A 20978-nucleotide genomic window follows, 5' to 3' on the forward strand; every position below is an offset into this window, starting at 1 on the left:
AAGGAACGCAAAACAAACTCTCAGTGCACAACAAACTAATGGGGTTAAATGCCATGTTTATTGAAAATAGAGTGACAGAGGCTATTTTGCAGGCATATAAAATGTTGCCTGCTTTTCTAAGGCAGTGGGAGTTCGATTACAAACCCTCTGGAGCTGATGGTCTGCATTCTCGGGTCTTGCTACATGGCTGCAGAGATCGTGAATGTAATTGTTGTAATTGATCAAAACTCCTGGATTCTGGAGGGGGCATGTATTTGGATTTCTAGAAGGCATTCAATAACAGAACAGTAATGCACAGAAACAGGCACTTCTTAAATGTCAAAATTGAGCCTGCAAATAAAATACGAGTTAAAAAAAGAAAAGGTGGCTAGGTACATGGATGGAAGAGGTATGGAGGGCTATGGTCCAGATGCAGGTCATTGGGAGAATAATAATTTGGCACAGACTATATGGGTAATCAAGTAAATCATTCCAAAATATATAAAGATATAATTTAAGATAAATATCTGATTATTACAGATTGTGAATGTTGTGTTTTGTGCACCATGGCCCGGAGAAACGCTGTTTCATTGGTTTATATCGGTAGAGTCAGATGATAGTAAACTTGAACATTTCCTTTCTGTAATGTTCTACAGTTCCAAATCTTTGCCAACATGATGCCAAAATAAATCAATCCCATCTGCTGCACATGAAGCATGTTGTGTGTCTGTCTAAATACTTCTAAAATGTCACCATCATATTTGCTTCCATCATCTCCTCCAGCAATACCCACAAAATTATAATAAATATTGAATGCACCCTGCCGGGTTGTTCAAATACACTCTGACAGGTTATAAATATACTTTATGCCTTGAATTACATTCCAATCAGATATGTAGAATCAGAAAATTTATGGTACATGTCTCTGAGTTAAGAAAAGAATAACTCAACTTAATCCCACCTTCATGCACTGGGTTGTTCGTACTGTGTGAGCCATGCCTTTTCACTTGTACACCCAAGTCCCACAGGAGTTCCTGCTTTCAGTAAACAAATTCCAGACCCCTATCAACTTCAGAGTGAAAATATTTCCCTTATCCATCTATCCATCTGATATTAATTTAAATATATGTTTCAAGTTTTTAATCCCTTTACCAATGTAAAAAGGTCCAGCCTATTTATTATAACTATACCCTTTATAATTTTATGAACCTCAGTCAAATATACTGTCAGCCAACTCTGTCCCAAAAAAATACCTTTCCAGCCTTTAGCTCAACAACTTTCCAGACCTGGCAATATACTCATAAACTTCCTTACCACTCTCTTCAGGTATGACTTTTCTGTAAAGAGATTACATTAGGTGCAGGGGAGGTGGGGAGGGGTTGTTCCAGTCTCATTTATAGTTCAGCATTCTAGCTACCGGGTACACAAACATCAGAGAGCCTCCATTTGATTTTACTTTTGTCTTTACACCTTCAACTACCTGCGGAGATCCCATGGAGACATATCAAATTATGAAAGGAATACACAGGGAGGTTGTTTGTAAGGGCAGATGAGACTAAAACAAGGTGGGTGAGTAAAGTTATGTCAGAGATGAGGAGGAACTGTTTCTCCCAAGGAGTGGTGAATCAGTGGAATTCCCTGCTCAAGGAATCAGAAGAGGCTGCCTGATTGAATCTGTTTAGTCCATAGATAGATTTTTGAATAAGAGAATTAAGGATGATGGCAAACAGGCGGATACGTACAAAACCAAAACCATAAAACGGGAGCAGAAATAGGTTATTCAGCCCAACCAGTCAGCCCCATCATTTAATCACAAATTTATCCATTTTCCCACTCAGCCCCAATGCTCACCCTTCACCCCATAACCTTTGATGCCCTCAATAATTGAGAACCTATCAATTTCTGCCTTAAACACACTCAATGGCTTGGCTTCAACAACCGCCTATGGCAACAAAAGTTTTCATGTTCATCCTTAATTGACCCTGAACTGAGGACCAACTACATGAGTGGATATGCAGTAAAATTGTGTTAATCTGGAACTCTTAAGATTTCAAATCTAGCAGTCATTGTTCCTATTAATACCGTAATATGATTCATTTACTTATTTATTTAAAGATCGTCGTGTTATATTTTCAAGTTAACCTGCTAAATTTAAAGGGAGAGTGGTAAAAAGAGCACTGGTGTGATTCAAAGGCCTGAGGCAAATAAAGCCCTAGCAAGTTTCACGTTAGATACAAGTTAGAGTAGCAGCTAAGGCAATGCTGTTACAGTGCCAGTGATCAGGACCAGGGTGCGAATCCAGTGCTGTCTATAAGAAGTTTGTATGTTCTTCTCATGTCTGTGTGGGTTTATTCTGGGTGCCCCAGTTTCATCCCACCGTTCAAAACGTACTGGGTGTTGTAAGTTAATTATGAGGAATTGGGGGGGGGGGGGGGGGGGGAACATCGGCTCATGGGCTATATGTCCAAATTTTTTTAATTAAAACAAAAACAGGAAACATGATTAAAGAGGCTTAATTATAGAAAATTTTGATATTTACAAAATTATAAGTATTTTAATTCACAGGTTACTTATTCAAAAGTCTTCACATGCTACATAGATGTTCATATTAATGATTAACACTGTCGATAAATACTGCCCATTTTGACATTTACTTTTCATTTAAAAATTGAAGATTCTGATTGAGAATCACACAACTGCAGATGCCGGAATCTTGAACAAATGATAAGATGCTGGAGGAACTCAGTGGGTCAAATAAGCACCATTGATTGTAATGGTCAATGTGAAAGGATCTGGGCCAGTGATGCCAAGTGACCATTTCTACATCTGGATGCTGCTGCCAGATCCAGAGTTTCAGCACCTGATGGTTTTTGCTGCAGATTCCAGCATCTGCAGTTATCGTAAGTCTCTTTTTTTTTCCCCAAAAATAGACTTAATTTACAAAGGAGAACACATTCAGTGTTTTCACCCCACAATGTCACTCCCATCAATGTACATAGAGGACATCTACATGAGCCAGTGTTTTAAAAAAGCACCCTCTATCTTCAAAGACCCCCACCACCCAGACCATGCCCTCTTCACTCTGCTATCTTGATGAAAAAGGTACAGGAGCCTAAAGACAAGCACTCAATGGCACAAGGACAGCTTCTTCCCCACTGCCATCAGATTCCTGAATAATCAATGAACCAAAGAGACTGTTTTACTTTGACTTTAATGCCCTATTATTGTTAATATTACTTTATTTTTCACAGTAATGTTAGAACATGTATATTTGCTCTATGACACTGCTACAAAACACCGAATTTCATGACAATAAATTCTGATTCTGATGCATTTGTAACACCGTTACCATCCTTGTGGGACCTGGTCTCTTCTCTTCTGCTATTTGAGGGTCTGCCCCTCGGTCTCAGCCCCCTCAATGCCTGGTAATGGGAGGGCTCAAGACTGTGGTCCTTTCCCAGAAGTGCCCCCCTCGCATTAGCTGCACCAAGCCTCTGTGCATCCATCCCTCAGCATATACTCCAGCAGCCCAGAATGTGCCAGTCAGCAGCAGTCCCCTGTGCTGAAAGACCAAAAGAATTTGGACAGACCAAAGTGCGTCTTTCACCCAGTTGATGGTCTTCCAGCAGTTCTGGGCATCTGGGCATACAAAGTTCTCGCAGGTCTCGAGGTCCTCCAGCACCTACCTCCATTTCCTTTGTTGGGTTCCTGACCACGCCACCCCTTTCTTTGTTGGGTTCCTGACCACGCCACCCTTCTTTGTTGGGTACCTGACCACACTACCCATTTCTTTGTTGGGTACCTGACCACGCCACCCCTTTCTTTCTTGGGTTCCTGACCACGCCATCCCTTTCTTTGTTGGGTTCCTGACCACGCCACCCCTTTCTTTGTTGGGTTCCTAACCATGACACCTCTTTCTTTGTTGGGTTACGGACCACGCCACCCCTTTCTTTGTTGGGTTATTGACCATGCCACCCCTTTCTTTGTTGGGTTCCTGACCACGCCACCCCTTTCTTTGTTGGGTTCCTGACGCTACAACCACATTCTTTGTTGGGTTCCTGACCACACCACCCATTTCTTTGTTGTGTTCCTGACCACGCCACTCCTTTCTTTGTTGGGTTTCTGACCACATCACCCCTTTCTTTGTTGGGTTCCGGACCACGACACCATTTCTTTTTGTTGGGTTCCTGATGCCACAACCCCTTTCTTTGTTGGGTTCCTGATGCTACAACCCCTTTCTTTGTTGGGTTCCTGACCACGCCACCCCTTTCTTTGTTGGGTTCCTGATGCTACAACCCCTTCCTTTGTTGGGTTCCTGACCACTCCACTCCTTTCTTTGTTGGGTTCCTGACCCTTCAACCCCTTTCTTTGTTGGGTTCTTGACCACACCACCCCTTTCTTTGTTGGGTACATGACCATGCCACCCCCTTTCTTTGTTGGGTTCCTGACCACACCACCCCTTTCTTTGTTGGGTTCCTGACCACACCACCCCTTTCTTTTTTGGGTTCCTGACCACAACCACTCCTTTCTTTGTTGGGTTCCTGACACTGCCACCCCTTTCTTTGTTGGGTTCCTGACCACGCCACCCCTTTCTTTGTTGAATTCCTGATCACGCCACCCCCTTTCTTTGTTGGGTTCCTGACCACGCCACTCCTTTCTTTGTTGGGTTCCTGACCACACCACTCCTTTCTTTGTTCGGTTCCTGACCACGCCACGCCTTTCTTTGTTGGGTCCTGACAACGCCACCCTTTCTTTGTTGGGTTCTTGACCACACCACCCCTTTTTTTGTAGGGTTCCTGACCACCCCACCCCTTTCTTTGTTGGGTTCCTGACCCATACCACCCCTTTCTTTGTTGGGTTCCTGACCATGACACTCCTTTCTTTGTTGGGTTCCTGACCATGACACTCCTTTCCTTGTTGGGTTCCTGACCACACCACCCTTTCTTTGTTGGGTCCTGACCACGCCACCCCTCTTTCTTTGTTGGGTTCCTGACCACGCCACCCCTTTCTTTGTTTGGGTTCCTGACCATGACACTCCTTTCTTTGTTTGGGTTCCTGACCACCCCACCCCTTTCTTTGTTGGGTTCCTGACCACGCCACCCCTTTCTTTGTTGGGTTATTGACCACGCCACCCCTTTCTTTGTTCGGTTCCTGACCACGCCACCCTTTCTTTGTTGGGTTCCTGACCACGCCACTCCTTTCTTTGTTGGGTTTCTGACCACATCACCCCTTTTCTTTGTTGGGTTCCGGACCACACCAATTCTTTTTGTTGGGTTCCTGACCACGCCAACCCCTTTCTTTGTTTGGGTCCTGTTGCCACAACCACTTTCTTTGTTGGGTTCCTGATGCTACAACCCCTTTCTTTGTTGGGTTCCTGACCACGCCACCCCTTTCTTTGTTGGGTTCCTGATGCTACAACCCCTTCCTTTGTTGGTTCCTGACCACACCACTCCTTTCTTTGTTGGGTTCCTGACCCTTCAACCCCTTTCTTTGTTGGGTTCTTGACCACACCACCCCTTTCTTTGTTGGGTACATGACCACACCTCCCCTTTCCTTTGTTGGGTCCTGACCACACCACCCTTTCTTTGTTGGGTTCCTGACCACACCACCCCTTTCTTTTTTGGGTTCCTGACCACCTACCACTCCTTTCTTTGTTGGGTTCCTGACCCTGCCACCCTTTTCTTTGTTGGGTTCCTGACCACGCCACCCCTTTCTTTGTTGAATTCCTGATCACACCACCCCTTTCTTTGTGGGTTCCTGACCACGCACTCCTTTCTTTGTTGGTTCCTGACCACGCCACGCCTTTCTTTGTTGGGTTCCTGACCATGCCACCCTTTCTTTGTTGGGTTCCTGACCACACCACTCCTTTCTTTGTTGGGTTCCTGACCCTGCACCCTTTTCTTTGTTGGGTTCCTGACCACGCCACCCCTTTCTTTGTTGAATTCCTGATCACACCACCCCTTTCTTTGTTGGGTTCCTGACCACGCCACTCCTTTCTTTGTTGGGTTCCTGACCACGCCACGCCTTTCTTTGTTGGGTTCCTGACCATGCCACCCTTTCTTTGTTGGGTTCTTGACCACACCACCCCTTTTTTTGTTGGGGTTCCTGACTATGCCACCCTTTCTTTGTTGGGTTCTTGACCACACCACCCCTTTTTTTGTTGGGTTCCTGACCACCCCACCCCTTTCTTTGTTGGGTTCCTGACCACACCACCCCTTTCTTTGTTGGGTTCCTGACTATGACACTCCTTTCTTTGTTGGGTTCCTGACCACGACACTCCTTTCTTTGTTGGGTTCCTGACCACGCCACCCCTTTCTTTGTTGGGTTCCTGACCACGCCACGCCTTTCTTTGTTGGGTTCCTGACCACGCCACCCCTTTCTTTGTTGGGTTCCTGACCATGCCACCCCTTTCTTTGTTGGGTTCCTGACCACGCCACCCCTTTCTTTGTTGGGTTCCTGACCATGACACTCCTTTCTTTGTTGGGTTCCTGACCACGACACTCCTTTCTTTGTTGGGTTCCTGACCACCTCACCCCTTTCTTTGTTGGGTTCCTGACCACGCCACCCCTTTCTTTGTTGGGTTATTGACCACGCCACCCCTTTCTTTGTTGGGTTCCTGACCACGCCACCCCTTTCTTTGTTGGGTTCCTGACGCTACAACCACTTTCTTTGTTGGGTTCCTGACCACACCACCCATTTCTTTGTTGTGTTCCTGACCACGCCACTCCTTTCTTTGTTGGTTTTTGACCACATCACCCCTTTCTTTGTTGGGTTCCGGACCACGACACCACTTATTTTTGTTGGGTTCCTGACCACGCCACCCCTTTCTTTGTTGGGTTCCTGATGCCACAACCCCTTTCTTTGTTGGGTTCCTGATGCTACAACCCCTTTCTTTGTTGGGTTCCTGACCACGCCACCCCTTTCTTTGTTGGGTTCCTGATGCTACAACCCCTTCCTTTGTTGGGTTCCTGATGCTACAAACCCTTCCTTTGTTGGGTTCCTGACCACACCACTCCTTTCTTTGTTGGGTTCCTGACCCTTCAACCCCTTTCTTCGTTGGGTTCTTGACCACACCACCCCTTTCTTTGTTGGGTACATGAACACACCACCCCTTTCTTTGTTGGGTTCCTGACCACACCACCCCTTTCTTTGTTGGGTTCCTGACCACACCACCCCTTTCTTTTTTGGGTTCCTGACCACACCACTCCTTTCTTTGTTGGGTACCTGACCCTGCCACCCCTTTCTTTGTTGGGTTCCTGACCACGCCACCCCTTTCTTTGTTGAATTCCTGATCACACCACCCCTCTCTTTGTTGGGTTCCTGACCACACCACTCCTTTCTTTGTTGGGTTCCTGACCACGCCACTCCTTTCTTTGTTCGGTTCCTGACCATGCCACCCTTTCTTTGTTGGGTTCTTGACCACGCCACCCCTTTTTTTGTTGGGTTCCTGACCATGCCACCCTTTCTTTGTTGGGTTCTTGACCACACCACCCCTTTTTTTGTTGGGTTCCTGACCACCCCACCCCTTTCTTTGTTGGGTTCCTGACCACTCCACCCCTTTCTTTGTTGGGTTCCTGACCACACCACCCTTTTCTTTGTTTGGTTCCTGACCACGCCACCCCTTTCTTTGTTGGGTTCCTGACCACGCCACCCCTTTCTTTGTTGGGTTCCTGACTATGACACTCCTTTCTTTGTTGGGTTCCTGACCACGACACTCCTTTCTTTGTTGGGTTCCTGACCACGCCACCCCTTTCTTTGTTGGGTTCCTGACCACGCCACGCCTTTCTTTGTTGGGTTCCTGACCACGCCACCCCTTTCTTTGTTGGGTTCCTGACCATGCCACCCCTTTCTTTGTTGGGTTCCTGACCACGCCACCCCTTTCTTTGTTGGGTTCCCGACCATGACACTCCTTTCTTTGTTGGGTTCCTGACCACGACACTCCTTTCTTTGTTGGGTTCCTGACCACCTCACCCCTTTCTTTGTTGGGTTCCTGACCACGCCACCCCTTTCTTTGTTGGGTTATTGACCACGCCACCCCTTTCTTTGTTGGGTTCCTGACCACGCCACCCCTTTCTTTGTTGGGTTCCTGACGCTACAACCACTTTCTTTGTTGGGTTCCTGACCACACCACCCATTTCTTTGTTGTGTTCCTGACCACGCCACTCCTTTCTTTGTTGGTTTTTGACCACATCACCCCTTTCTTTGTTGGGTTCCGGACCACGACACCACTTATTTTTGTTGGGTTCCTGACCATGCCACCCCTTTCTTTGTTGGGTTCCTGATGCCACAACCCCTTTCTTTGTTGGGTTCCTGATGCTACAACCCCTTTCTTTGTTGGGTTCCTGACCACGCCACCCCTTTCTTTGTTGGGTTCCTGATGCTACAACCCCTTCCTTTGTTGGGTTCCTGATGCTACAAACCCTTCCTTTGTTGGGTTCCTGACCACACCACTCCTTTCTTTGTTGGGTTCCTGACCCTTCAACCCCTTTCTTCGTTGGGTTCTTGACTACACCACCCCTTTCTTTGTTGGGTACATGAACACACCACCCCTTTCTTTGTTGGGTTCCTGACCACACCACCCCTTTCTTTGTTGGGTTCCTGACCACACCACCCCTTTCTTTTTTGGGTTCCTGACCACACCACTCCTTTCTTTGTTGGGTACCTGACCCTGCCACCCCTTTCTTTGTTGGGTTCCTGACCACGCCACCCCTTTCTTTGTTGGGTTCCTGACGCTACAACCACTTTCTTTGTTGGGTTCCTGACCACACCACCCATTTCTTTGTTGTGTTCCTGACCACGCCACTCCTTTCTTTGTTGGTTTTTGACCACATCACCCCTTTCTTTGTTGGGTTCCGGACCACGACACCACTTATTTTTGTTGGGTTCCTGACCACGCCACCCCTTTCTTTGTTGGGTTCCTGATGCCACAACCCCTTTCTTTGTTGGGTTCCTGATGCTACAACCCCTTTCTTTGTTGGGTTCCTGACCACGCCACCCCTTTCTTTGTTGGGTTCCTGATGCTACAACCCCTTCCTTTGTTGGGTTCCTGATGCTACAAACCCTTCCTTTGTTGGGTTCCTGACCACACCACTCCTTTCTTTGTTGGGTTCCTGACCCTTCAACCCCTTTCTTCGTTGGGTTCTTGACCACACCACCCCTTTCTTTGTTGGGTACATGAACACACCACCCCTTTCTTTGTTGGGTTCCTGACCACACCACCCCTTTCTTTGTTGGGTTCCTGACCACACCACCCCTTTCTTTTTTGGGTTCCTGACCACACCACTCCTTTCTTTGTTGGGTACCTGACCCTGCCACCCCTTTCTTTGTTGGGTTCCTGACCACGCCACCCCTTTCTTTGTTGAATTCCTGATCACACCACCCCTCTCTTTGTTGGGTTCCTGACCACACCACTCCTTTCTTTGTTGGGTTCCTGACCACGCCACTCCTTTCTTTGTTCAGTTCCTGACCATGCCACCCTTTCTTTGTTGGGTTCTTGACCACGCCACCCCTTTTTTTGTTGGGTTCCTGACCATGCCACCCTTTCTTTGTTGGGTTCTTGACCACACCACCCCTTTTTTTGTTGGGTTCCTGACCACCCCACCCCTTTCTTTGTTGGGTTCTTGACCACACCACCCTTTTCTTTGTTTGGTTCCTGACCACGCCACCCCTTTCTTTGTTGGGTTCCTGACCACGCCACCCCTTTCTTTGTTGGGTTCCTGACCACTCCACCCCTTTCTTTGTTGGGTTCCTGACCACGCCACCCCTTTCTTTGTTGGGTTCCTGACCACTCCACCCCTTTCTTTGTTGGGTTCCTGACCACGCCACCCCTTTCTTTGTTGGGTTCCTGACCACGCCACCCCTTTCTTTGTTGGGTTCCTGACCATGACACTCCTTTCTTTGTTGGGTTCCTGACCACGCCACCCCTTTCTTTGTAGGGTTCCTGACCCTACAACCCCTTTCTTCTCTCTCTTCCCCCCCCCCCCCAAGCATTCAGTTAGCCAAATTAACTCAGAGGGCTGCGGGTGGGGGAAGGAGGTGGGAACACCTGGAAAACAACTGCAGAGAAGTCAGCCTCCAGTCTGCCCACGTGGGAGTGCGAGACGCAACCCCATTGACCAATCAAGGAAGCGATTGGACAGCGGCGATTGCGTCACAATCGGGCACGCCGGCCTTTTTTTTTGGCTCGGGCGGTCCAGGCCGCGCCGCGGTGGTCGGCAGCCGCTCACTCCGCCTTCACACCGTCACCGACTATCCCGCCCCGCCAGCACCGAGCTCGTACCTCTCTGCACCTGTCGTCTGCATTGTGATAGGAAGAGGATGAGGACGGCGATGATGACAGCGGCCAGAACGTACAGCACCGGGTCCATGTTTACCTCAGGCGACGGCCCTGGGCTTTACCATCGGCCTTGGGCGGGGTGCCTCCTCTTCCTGGCTTTAAATTAACACCATGCATTTGATGAAGCCGAGCCATTTAATCAATGTGAATTGTTGGTCTCCCTTAAATATGTAATATTGTTTAGAAATATACAACTCTAGTGATCACTGATGTCTACAACTGCGTATGTGATGGAAAATTACTCCCCCCCCCCCCCCCGTGCCAATGGTTCGGGCCAGAGCTTTGCAGAAACCCGGATGTTGCTAACAGCGCCATCGTGTGGCGGGAAGGGAGCCCTGTCAGCAGTGATGGATGTGGCCATGGGTACAATGTTACACCCAGTGGTTGAAGTCAACACCCAATGCCAGAGAAACTCAGCAGGTCAAACCATGTACTTGATGTTGCAAAGATGAAGATAACCAACGCTTTAGGGTGTGCCAAAATGTAGGATGGCGCCCGAAGCTGCTTTTTTTCACTTTAATGTTTGTGTGTGGACGAAACATGATCCTGTTCACCTGAGAATGTCCTTGATGAATGCCTCCTGCTTTGATCATAAAGTAGAAGACTATCAAAGATCATACCAGCACAGAAGGTCCATTGAGTCCATGGCAGAGCAGCCCGATCAGTCCCAGTCCCCACTTAAGCACGGAAGCACGGAAGTCTGCAGATGCTGTGATTGTTGTACACCTTGAGGAGGGCTCAGGCCAGAAATCTTGCCTCCAGTGGATGCTTCGAGACTGGCTGAGTTCCTCCAGCATCTCTGTGTTTTTACCCCATTTCAGTCTAAGCTATTCCTTCTTGCTACTGTTAGGTCTGCTTTGTTCATGAATGAGTGAGACAAACACCAGGCTGAGTCGAAATCAGGGTTCTTTGTTCTTTATTACCGGATTGTAACACTTGCGACTAACAAAGTTAGTCGGAGAATGCATTCTGCCGTTATCAGCAAAATGGTGATTTTTTATACCCTTGGATACATGCTTAGAACATCATCATATCATTACTTGTCCAATGACTAAAACTGTTGCTATCCTTTCCCTGCTAGCTTCCTGCCTCTCAATCCATCAATGTCTCTCTTATCTTGTAAGTACAAGGATGCATTCTGTTACTCCTTAGTACTGGGTGACTCCTTCTCCGGTCCCATCTCATGATGTTTTACCTTACACTACCTGCTCCATTGTGCTCTCAGAATCAGAATTTATTGGCATGAATATGTCACAAAATTTGTTGCTTTACGGCAGCATCATTTATCTAAACTACATTACAAAATAAATAAAAATAGTGCAAAAAAAAGACAAAGTAAGGTTGTGTCTATAATTCATTGTTCATTCAGAAATCTGATGGCCATGGGGAAGAAGCTGCCCTTGTGCCGCTGAGTGCTCATCTTCAGGCTCCTGTACCTTTTTCCCATGGTAGCAGAATGAAGAGGGCATGGCCTGGGTGGTAGGGGTCTTTCAGAATAGAGGCTACATTATTAAGACACCACTTCTTGTAGATCTTCAATTAGAGCCATTTCAGTGTAGTCAACCATTGTGCTCTCCTCTTCATTTGAGAGACTGGACAGACTGGGAGATCACTTTGTTGAGCACCTCAGCTCTCCCTGTCACAATGGCATAGATCTCCTGGCAGCCACCCATTTCAATCACCCATCTATTCCCTTGCTGACATGTCTGTCTGTGGTCTGATGCACTACCTCATCTTCCATTGATACCACCCAACTGGATGGCATTAACATTGACTTCTCCAATTACTGTTAAACCCCCCCCCCTTCCCCATCTTCCCCCATTTCTGTCTGTGTCTCTCTTTCTCCCCCCTTTCCTCTGTCTCCTTTCACAGAACCAAAATCAATTCTCATTTTTTCCATACCTTGATGAAGACCTCAAGCCCAAAACATTTATCTCCACAAAATAAAATACAGTTTCTCCAGCATTGTGTTTTACTTCAAAATGGTGTATGTAGACATTTGTGTTTTACTTTTCAATTCTCACCTTTCTTCTTATCATATCCATTTAGCTATTCATCTGGACTACTCTCCCTACCACTCTTCAGTCTTTATTCAGACGCCTTCCTGTTTTTTTGCTATATCTTGAAGAAGGTTTCAGGTCCGAAACATCGGTGATGTATCTTTCGTCCAATGGTCGCCTCAAGAGTGGCTGAGTTCCTCCAGCATTAGTGTGTGTTTTTATTAAATTAACCAATCAACTATCCCATCTTTGGATACAGGAGGAAACCAAACTACTTAGGGAAAACCGTGTGATCACAGGAAAATCAGACAGATACCGCCCAGAGGAGAGAATCAAACCAGGGTTTGATAAAGCTGTGAGAGAGCATCGCCCATGTGTCAGAGAGAATAGTGACTATTTTAAAAAAAATTTAAGAAAATATCTTAGGAAGTCATAAATTTTCAATTTACTAACAGACCAGATTCAGATATTTTGAATATTGACAAAAACACAGTTATGTAAACAAAATAGGAAATGGAAGCAGGATTAGGCCGTCTGAACCAGCATCCCAGCTTCGCCATTCAATAAGATCATAGGTAATCTGGATGTGGCTTCAGCTCCACCTGCCTTATTTTTCCCATAACTCTTGGTTCTCCCAACAATGCAAAAATCTAACTGTAACTTAAATACATTTAATGAGACAGCCTCATCACTTCACTGGGCAGAGAATTCCCCAGATTCACTACTCTATGAGAAGCAGTTCCTCCTCTCAGTCCTCAATCTACTTCTCTGAATCTTGAGGCGAAACAAACTCCCTGGTTCTATCTTATCTATTCTTATCTTATCTTATCTTATCTTATCTTATCTTATCTATTCCACAAAACTCAAAACGGTCAACCAGTTTACCTATCTCGGCTGCACCATTTCATCAGATGCAAGGATCGACAATGAGATAGACAACAGACTCGCCAAGGCAAATAGCGCCTTTGGAAGACTACACAAAAGAGTCTGGAAAAACAACCAACTGAAAAACCTCACAAAGATAAGCGTATACAGAGCCGTTGTCATACCCACACTCCTGTTCGGCTCCGAATCATGGGTCCTCTACCGGCACCACCTACGGCTCCTAGAACGCTTCCACCAGCGTTGTCTCCGCTCCATCCTCAACATCCATTGGAGCGCTCACACCCCTAACGTCGAGGTACTCGAGAGGGCAGAGGTCGACAGCATCGAGTCCACGCTGCTGAAGATCCAGCTGCACTGGATGGGTCACGTCTCCAGAATGGAGGACCATCGCCTTCCCAAGATCGTATTATATGGCGAGCTTTCCACTGGCCACCGTGACAGAGGTGCACCAAAGAAAAGGTACAAGGACTGCCTAAAGAAATCTCTTGGTGCCTGCCACATTGACCACCGCCAGTGGGCTGATAACGCCTCAAACCGTGCATCTTGGCGCCTCACAGTTTGGCGGGCAGCAGCCTCCTTTGAAGAAGACCGCAGAGCCCACCTCACTGACAAAAGGCAAAGGAGGAAAAACCCAACACCCAACCCCAACCAACCAATTTTCCCTTGCAACCGCTGCAATCGTGTCTGCCTGTCCCGCATCGGACTGGTCAGCCACAAACGAGCCTGCAGCTGACGTGGACTTTTTACCCCCTCCATAAATCTTCGTCCGCGAAGCCAAGCCAAAGAAGAAGATTCCTTTTATAAAGTTAAATCACTTCTAAGAAGAATCTCAATCCTCACATGTTGCTTTCTCAGAAACCTACAACATTATGGTCTGAGAGCTGGAAATTCTTTATTACTTTTTATTTCAGCCCAAAGCCTAAATAGCCTGTGCAATAATCTTGTTTAGTTCAATGATAACATGGGGGAGAAGGCAATACAAAGATTTATGGATCGTGTAAGAGGAGGCATTGGCATTGACTTGGACTGTGAATTATGGTGCTTAGAAATTCTTACCCAGTTAGTATTAATATATAGTAGGACCACCAAAGGTAAACGCCACTTCTGCAGTGCTGTGAACAGTATATGTGGACAGAAAATGCCATTGGGATGAATAGGGTTGCACTGAGAGGGAAAAGAAGAGATTCACCAGGAAGTTTCCAGGTATGAGGAGAGAGTGGATTGATTGGGATGGTTCTACTTGCAGTGGGGAATGAGGGGGAACCAGACAGATTTATGCAAAATTATATAGGGGATATGGAGGGGAATTAATTAGAACATTTAGACTTCATTGATTGTGGACTTCAGAAGGACAAAAGACCACTCCCCACTACATACAGTATCAATGGCTTCGTCTTGAAGAGAGTGGGGACACTAAGTTTAAAGGATGACCTATCCTAGACCCACACCATCTCCTCATTAGTCAGGAAGGGGCAGCAGCGCCTACACTCCCTTAGGAGTTTGAGGAAGGTAAGGCTATCAGCCACCATCCTAACAACATTCTACAGAAGCACGGTAGAGAGGGTCCTAGCTAGCAGCAACATAAACTGGTATGGTAGTTGCAAGCATCAGATCAGTGGTTAATATGGAGAGTGATCAAAACTGCTGTGTTTTGTCTTGGTCTCTCTTCCCTCTATCGACAATATCTATAGCTGAACAACCAAAGGAATTCCTCACACTAACTATCCAAGACTCATGTGTGCAAAACTATATTTATTTATTTATTTATTTATTTATTTTATAGCTATAATAAATGTCATGCATATGTACTTGTCTGCATGTGTGTTATGTCTGGTGTGTCTACATATTTTTGCACCAAGGACCAGAGAACGCTGTTTCATCAGGTTGTACTTACAATCAGATGACAATAAACTTGACTTGATATACAGAGAGCGGTGCTTAAAGAGGGCTCAGAGAATCATTGAGGACCCTACTGCAGTACCTGGTTTTCCTAGGTGATTTGATCTTGAATCCTGGGGAATGTAAAGAGTCTCTCATGCAGTGTCTCATTGGTGGCCATACACAGGAGGGACCAGATAGCATGGAGGGCCTCTGGGAGGACTTCTTGCCAGTGGGGGACAGGGAGGCCCTTGCATTTTAAGGCCAGTAGTACTGCCTTCCAGACCGTGCTGTTCTCCCGCTCCACCTGGCCATTCCCTTTGGGGTTATAATTAGTGGTCCAGCTAGAGGCGATGCCCTTGGAGAGCAAATATTGATGCAGCTCGTTGCTCATGAAGGATGAACCCCTAATCGCTGTGGACATAACAGAGGTATCTAAAAATGGTGAGCAGGTTGTTCAGAGCCTTTATGATGGTAGCTGCGGGCATATCGGGGCAGAGGATGGCAAAGAGAAACCATGAGCATCATTGATAATGTTGATGTAGTACACATTGTGGTTCATGGAGGGTAGGGGCCCTTTGAAGTCAATACTTAGGCAATACTTTAGGCCTTGATCAGGTGTGACTTGTCCAGCTGGTAGAAACGCGGTTTGCCCTCAGCGAAGGCCCGACAATTTTTGGTCAATGTCCCGACGTCGTCAATGGAGTTGGGGAGGTTACGGGCCTTGATGAAATGAGGAAAAAAAAAACGGGTGATCCCGGGGTGGCAGAGGCCGTCGTGCAGCAACTGCAGTTGGTCCATCTGCGCACTGGCACATTTCCTCCAAGACAGGGCATCAGGAGGCTTGTTGACCTTTCCGGGCTGGTACAGTATGTCATAATTGTAGGTGGAGAGCTCGATTCTTCACCTCAGGACTTTGTCATTTTTGATTTTACCCTGCTGCTGGTTGTTAAACATGAAGGCAACTGCCCATTGATCAGCAGGGTAAAATGCTTACTGGCGAGGTACTGCCTCAACGATAGCCTGAACCTCTTCTTCGATGGAGGAGGGCCGGATCACAGGGCCCTGGAAAGTGCACAAAAAAAACCGATTTGGGCCTGCCCACCTGGTTAAGTATGACGGCCAGGGCAAAGTCTGATGTATCGCTCTCCATCTGAAAAGGGGTGGATTGGACCATTGTGTGCAATGTGGCCTTTCCAATGTTGGCTTTGATTCAGTTAAATGCCTCGCGGGCTTCTGCTGATGGGAGGAAAATGGCGGCCCCGATGAAGGGATGGGCCTTCTCTGCATAGCTAGGGACCCATTGGGCATAGTAAGAGAAAAACCCCAGGCACCTTTTCAGTGCCCTGAGGCAGTGAGGGAGGGGGAGTTCTAACAGTGGGCACATGTGGTCAGGGTTGGGGCTGATGATTCCATTCTCCATGACGCAACCTAGTATAGCCAGACGACATCCGCGAAGCCAAGCCAAAGAGAGAAGAAAAGAGAAGATGTCAGGTTAAGGCACTTTGCAGTGTGGAGAAATTTCTGGAGATTCCTGTTGTGGTCCTGTTGGATCATGGCTGCAGATTGTAACATTGTCAAGATATGGGAACGTGGCCTACAGCCTGTGTTCATCCACCATCCGATCCATCACCCTTTGGAAGACAGACACTCCATTCATTACCACAAAAGGGACTCTAAGGAAGTGGTACAGTCGACCATCCACCTCGAAGGCAGTGTATTGGTGGTCCTCAGGGAGAATGGGGAGCTGGTGATCTGCTGACTTTAGGTCGATGGTCGAGAATACCCTGCGATCTGTTTCACCAAGTCGGTGATGCGAGGTACAGGATAGGCATCTAGCCGGGTGAATGTGGTTATGGTCTGGGAGTAATCTATGACCATACAGTGTTTCTCCCTGCTCTTTACTACCAATACTTGGGCTCCCCAGGGGCTCGTACTTTGTTCTCTCACCCCCGCAGTGAGGAGGCATCTCGCCTTTGACTTAGCGATTAGTGAGATGTGGTTGCAGGAGGGTTATGATGGCAGATAAATATTTCTAGATTTCACTGCTTTGTGATAGAATTGGAGGGGCAAGAGGGGGTGGTGTAGCATTGCTTGTCAAGGAAAATATTACAACCGTGCTGATGCGAAATAGATTGGAGGGCTCATCAAGGGAGGTGGTATTGGAATTGATAAATGGGAAAGGAGAAGATACACTTACAGGGTTGTATTATAGACCACCTTGTGGGGAGTGAGAAATAGAGGAGCAAATTGGTATGGAAATAGCAGATATTTGTAATAAGCACAGGCTTGTGTTAGTGGGGAATTTTAATTTTCCTAATATTGATTGGGAAACACATTCTGTGAAAGGGCTGGATGGATTAGAATTTGTAAAATGTGTGCAGGATAGATTTTTGCAGCAATATGTTGAGGTACCCACTAGAGAAGAGGCAGTGTTGGATCTATTGTTGGGGAATGAGATAGGGCAGGTGACAGAGGTATGTGTTGGGGAGCACTTCGGATCCAGTGATCATAGTTATAGAAACATATAGGATTATGAAGGGTATGGATAGGATAGATGTAGGAAGGTTTTTTGAGCTGGCCGGGGAAACTAAAACAAGAGGACACAGTCTCAAGATTCGGGGGAGTAGATTTAGGACAGAGATGATGAAAAATAGTTTTTCCCCGAGAGTAGTGAATGTTGGGAAGTGGTTGAGGCTGCCTCGTTAAACATATTTAAAATTCGGTTAGATAAATGTTTACATGATAGAGGAATTAGGGGATATGGGGAGAAGGCAGGTAGATGGAGTTAGGTCATAAATTAGATCAGCCATGATCGTATTGAATGGCAGAGCAGGGTCGATGGGCCATTTTTGGCCTACTCCTGTTCCTACTTCCTATGTTCCTATAGTACGATTAGTTTCAATATAACTATGGGAAAGGGATAGGTCTGGTCCAAAGATTAAGGTTTCTGAGTGGGGAAAACTCAGATTTGAAGAGATGAGAAAGGATTTGCGAGGAGTGAATTGGGATAATTTGTTTTATGAGAAGGATATAGAGGAGAATTGGAGGTCTTTTAAAGGTGAAATTTTGAGGATAAAAGGCAGAGCCAAAAGTTTGAGAGAACCATTGTTTTCAAGGGATATTAGAAATTTATTTTGAATAAAAAGGGAGGCCTACATTATATATAAGAAACAAGGTGTAAACGAGATGTTTGGAAAATACATTGATTGGAAAAAGAATCTTAAGAAAGAAATTCGGAAAGCAAAAAGAAGGTGGCTATAACAAACAGGGTGAAAATAAATCCGAAAGGTTTTTACAAATATATAAATAGCAAAAGGAGAGTGAAGGATAAAATTGGACCCTTAGAAAATCAGAGTGTACAGCTGTGTGCGGAGCCAAATGAATTTGGGGTGATATTGAACAAGTACTTTTCTTCGGTTTTCACTAGGGAGAAGGATATTGAATTATGCATGATAAGTGAAGCAAAAGAGATAATTATGGAACGTGTAGGGATCAGGAATGAGGGGATACTGGAGTTTTTGAAGCATATAAAGGTGGATAAGTCTCCAAATCACGATGGGATTTTCCCCAGGACCTTGAGGGAAGTCAGGGAGGAAATAGTGGAGGCTCTGACAGTGATTTTTCAAAAATCATAAGAGAGAGACATAGTGCTGGAGGATTGGCATATCACACATGTGGCTCCTTTGTTTAAAAAGGGTTCGAGGAGTAAGCCTAGCAATTATAGGCCTGTAATTGATGTCGGTGGTCGGTAAGCTAATGGAAAGTATTCTTAGGGATAATATATATAAGTATCTGGAGAGACAGGGTCTGATCAGGAACACTCAACATGGGTTTGTGTGTGGAAAGTCATGCTTGACAAATCTTGTTGAATTTTTTGAAGAGGTGACTAGGAAGGTTGATGAGGGTAGAGCAGTAGATGTTGTCTATACGGATTTCCTGCACACATTTTACAAATTCTAATCCATCCAGCCCTTTCACAGAATGTGTTTCCCAATCAATATTAGGAAAATTAAAATTCCCCACTAACACAAGCCTGTGCTTATTACAAATATCTGCTATTTCCATGCCAGGAACACTCAACATGGGTTTGTGTGTGGAAAGTCATGCTTGACAAATCTTGTTGAATTTTTTGAAGAGGTGACTAGGAAGGTTGATGAGGGTAGAGCAGTAGATGTTGTCTATATGGATTTCAGTAAGGCCTTCGATAAGGTTCCACATGGAAGGTTGGTAAGGAAGGTTCAGGCACTAGGTATTAATTTTGGGATAGTCAAGTGGATTCAACGGTGGCTAGAAGGTAGATGCCAGAAAGTCGTATGTATAACTGTGTGTCAGGATGGAGACCGATAACAAGTGGTGTGCCTCAGGGATCAGTAATGGGTCCCTTGTTAATTGTCCTTTACATTAATGATTTGGGTGATGGAATGGTAAACTGGATTAGTAAATATGCAGATGATACAAAGATAGGTGGAGCTGTAGATAGTGAAGAAGGGTTTCAGAGATTGCTGAGGGATTTGGACGGCTTAGAAGAGTGGGCTGAAAGATGGCAAATGGAATTTAATACTGAAGTTCTTAATTTTGGAAAGAATAATCAAAACAAGATATATGCAGTAAACAGGAGGGCATTGAAGAATGCAGAAGAACAGAAAGATCTGGGAATAATGGTTCAACGTTCTTTGAAGGTGGAATCTTGTGTAGATAGGGTGGTGAAAAAAGCTTTTGGTATGCTGGCCTTTATAAATCAAAGCATAGAATATAGGAGTTGGGAAGTGATGTTGAGACTATTCAAGGCATTGGTGAGGCCAAATTTGGAATACTCTGTACAGTTCTGGTCATCAAATTATAAATATCAATAAGATAGAGAGGGTGCAGAGAAGATTACTAAAATGTTGCCTGGATTTCAGAATCTAGATTACAAAGAAAATTGAGTAGATTAGGTCTTTATTCATTGGAGCATAGAAGGTTGAGGGGGGATTTGAGAGAGGTATTTAAAATTATGAGAGGTATGGGTAGGATAGAGGTGAATAGGCTCTTTCCTTTGAGGGTAAGTGAGATTCAAATAAAAGGTCACAAGTTGAGACTTAGGGGCAAAAAGTTTAGAAGCTACGAGGGGGAACTTCTTCACTCAGGGAATAGTGGCTGAGTGGAATGACCACCAGAAGAGGTGGTCACAGCGAAGTCAATCTTGTCCTTTAAGGAAAAGTTGGATTAATATATGGATGAGAGGGGATTGGAAGGTTATGGGCAAAGTGCAGGTAGGTGGGACAAGAGGAGATCACTTAGATCGGTACGGACTAGAGGGGCCGAGATGGCCTGTTTCCGTACTGTAATTGTTATATGGTTAATGAATGCCCTGCACTTGGTGCTATATTGCCGACTTTTAGTGGTGACAGACTTACAGTTGGGTGAGATTAGCGAACAGGGTGGGGGGGGATCCGGAGTGTGGAGAAGCTACGTCGGGCATGTTGATCTGGCTTGGAGCTGCTGGTCGACCACGTGGGAAGGGGGCAGTGCCTGGTTCACAAATTGCTTGTTACAGACCGTGATGGGGGGGTGGGGCTGTAGAAATATAGAAATTGTGTTTTAAAATAACCACATAGAAATCGTCATAAGTAAGACTCAAGAAGCTTCCAGAGAGCAGGGTACAAGTTTAAGGCTATCAAACTCTCAGACAGGAATCAATTCTCACCCCTTCTACAAAGCCATATCCTGATGACTGCCTAATCCTTTTAACACAATAGCGCTAACTGGATACCACTAGAGTGAATGAGCTCCCAAACGGGAGCCCATTCATAAATCGGTTTCCTGCCTAAAAGCAGCTTATACCATTACTACTTGTCAGACGCAATGTAGAAGTGTCAAAGGCTGCAGTAAACAACCAGTAGCACTGATGGCGCCAC

At 45.8% G+C, this 20978-nt stretch overlaps 2 protein-coding genes across 5 annotated transcripts in view; both read right to left on the reverse strand.

Moving 5' to 3' along the window:
* LOC138757023 (DDRGK domain-containing protein 1) overlaps positions 1-10513 on the reverse strand; it is a 122149-nt gene extending 111636 nt beyond the window's left edge. For 2 of the 4 annotated variants that reach the window (XM_069923616.1, XM_069923615.1), the window contains exon 1: positions 10259-10505. In XM_069923616.1, the coding sequence (XP_069779717.1) occupies positions 10259-10346 (88 nt within the window). In that variant the 5' untranslated portion in view covers positions 10347-10505. Of the gene's footprint in view, positions 1-10258 lie in introns of all 4 variants that reach the window. The other 2 variants (XM_069923617.1, XM_069923618.1) reach the window with 2 other exon arrangements.
* A 701-nt stretch (positions 10514-11214) lies between these two features.
* The window catches only part of LOC138757022 (uncharacterized), a 34238-nt gene continuing 24474 nt past the window's right edge, over positions 11215-20978 (reverse strand). The window contains exon 2 of the mRNA XM_069923614.1: positions 11215-11510. The gene's annotated coding sequence lies outside the window, so the exon portion shown is untranslated. The remainder of the gene's footprint in view (positions 11511-20978) is intronic.

Source organism: Narcine bancroftii, chromosome 3 (genome assembly GCF_036971445.1).
Source record: "Narcine bancroftii isolate sNarBan1 chromosome 3, sNarBan1.hap1, whole genome shotgun sequence".
Lineage (NCBI taxonomy): Eukaryota > Metazoa > Chordata > Chondrichthyes > Torpediniformes > Narcinidae > Narcine > Narcine bancroftii.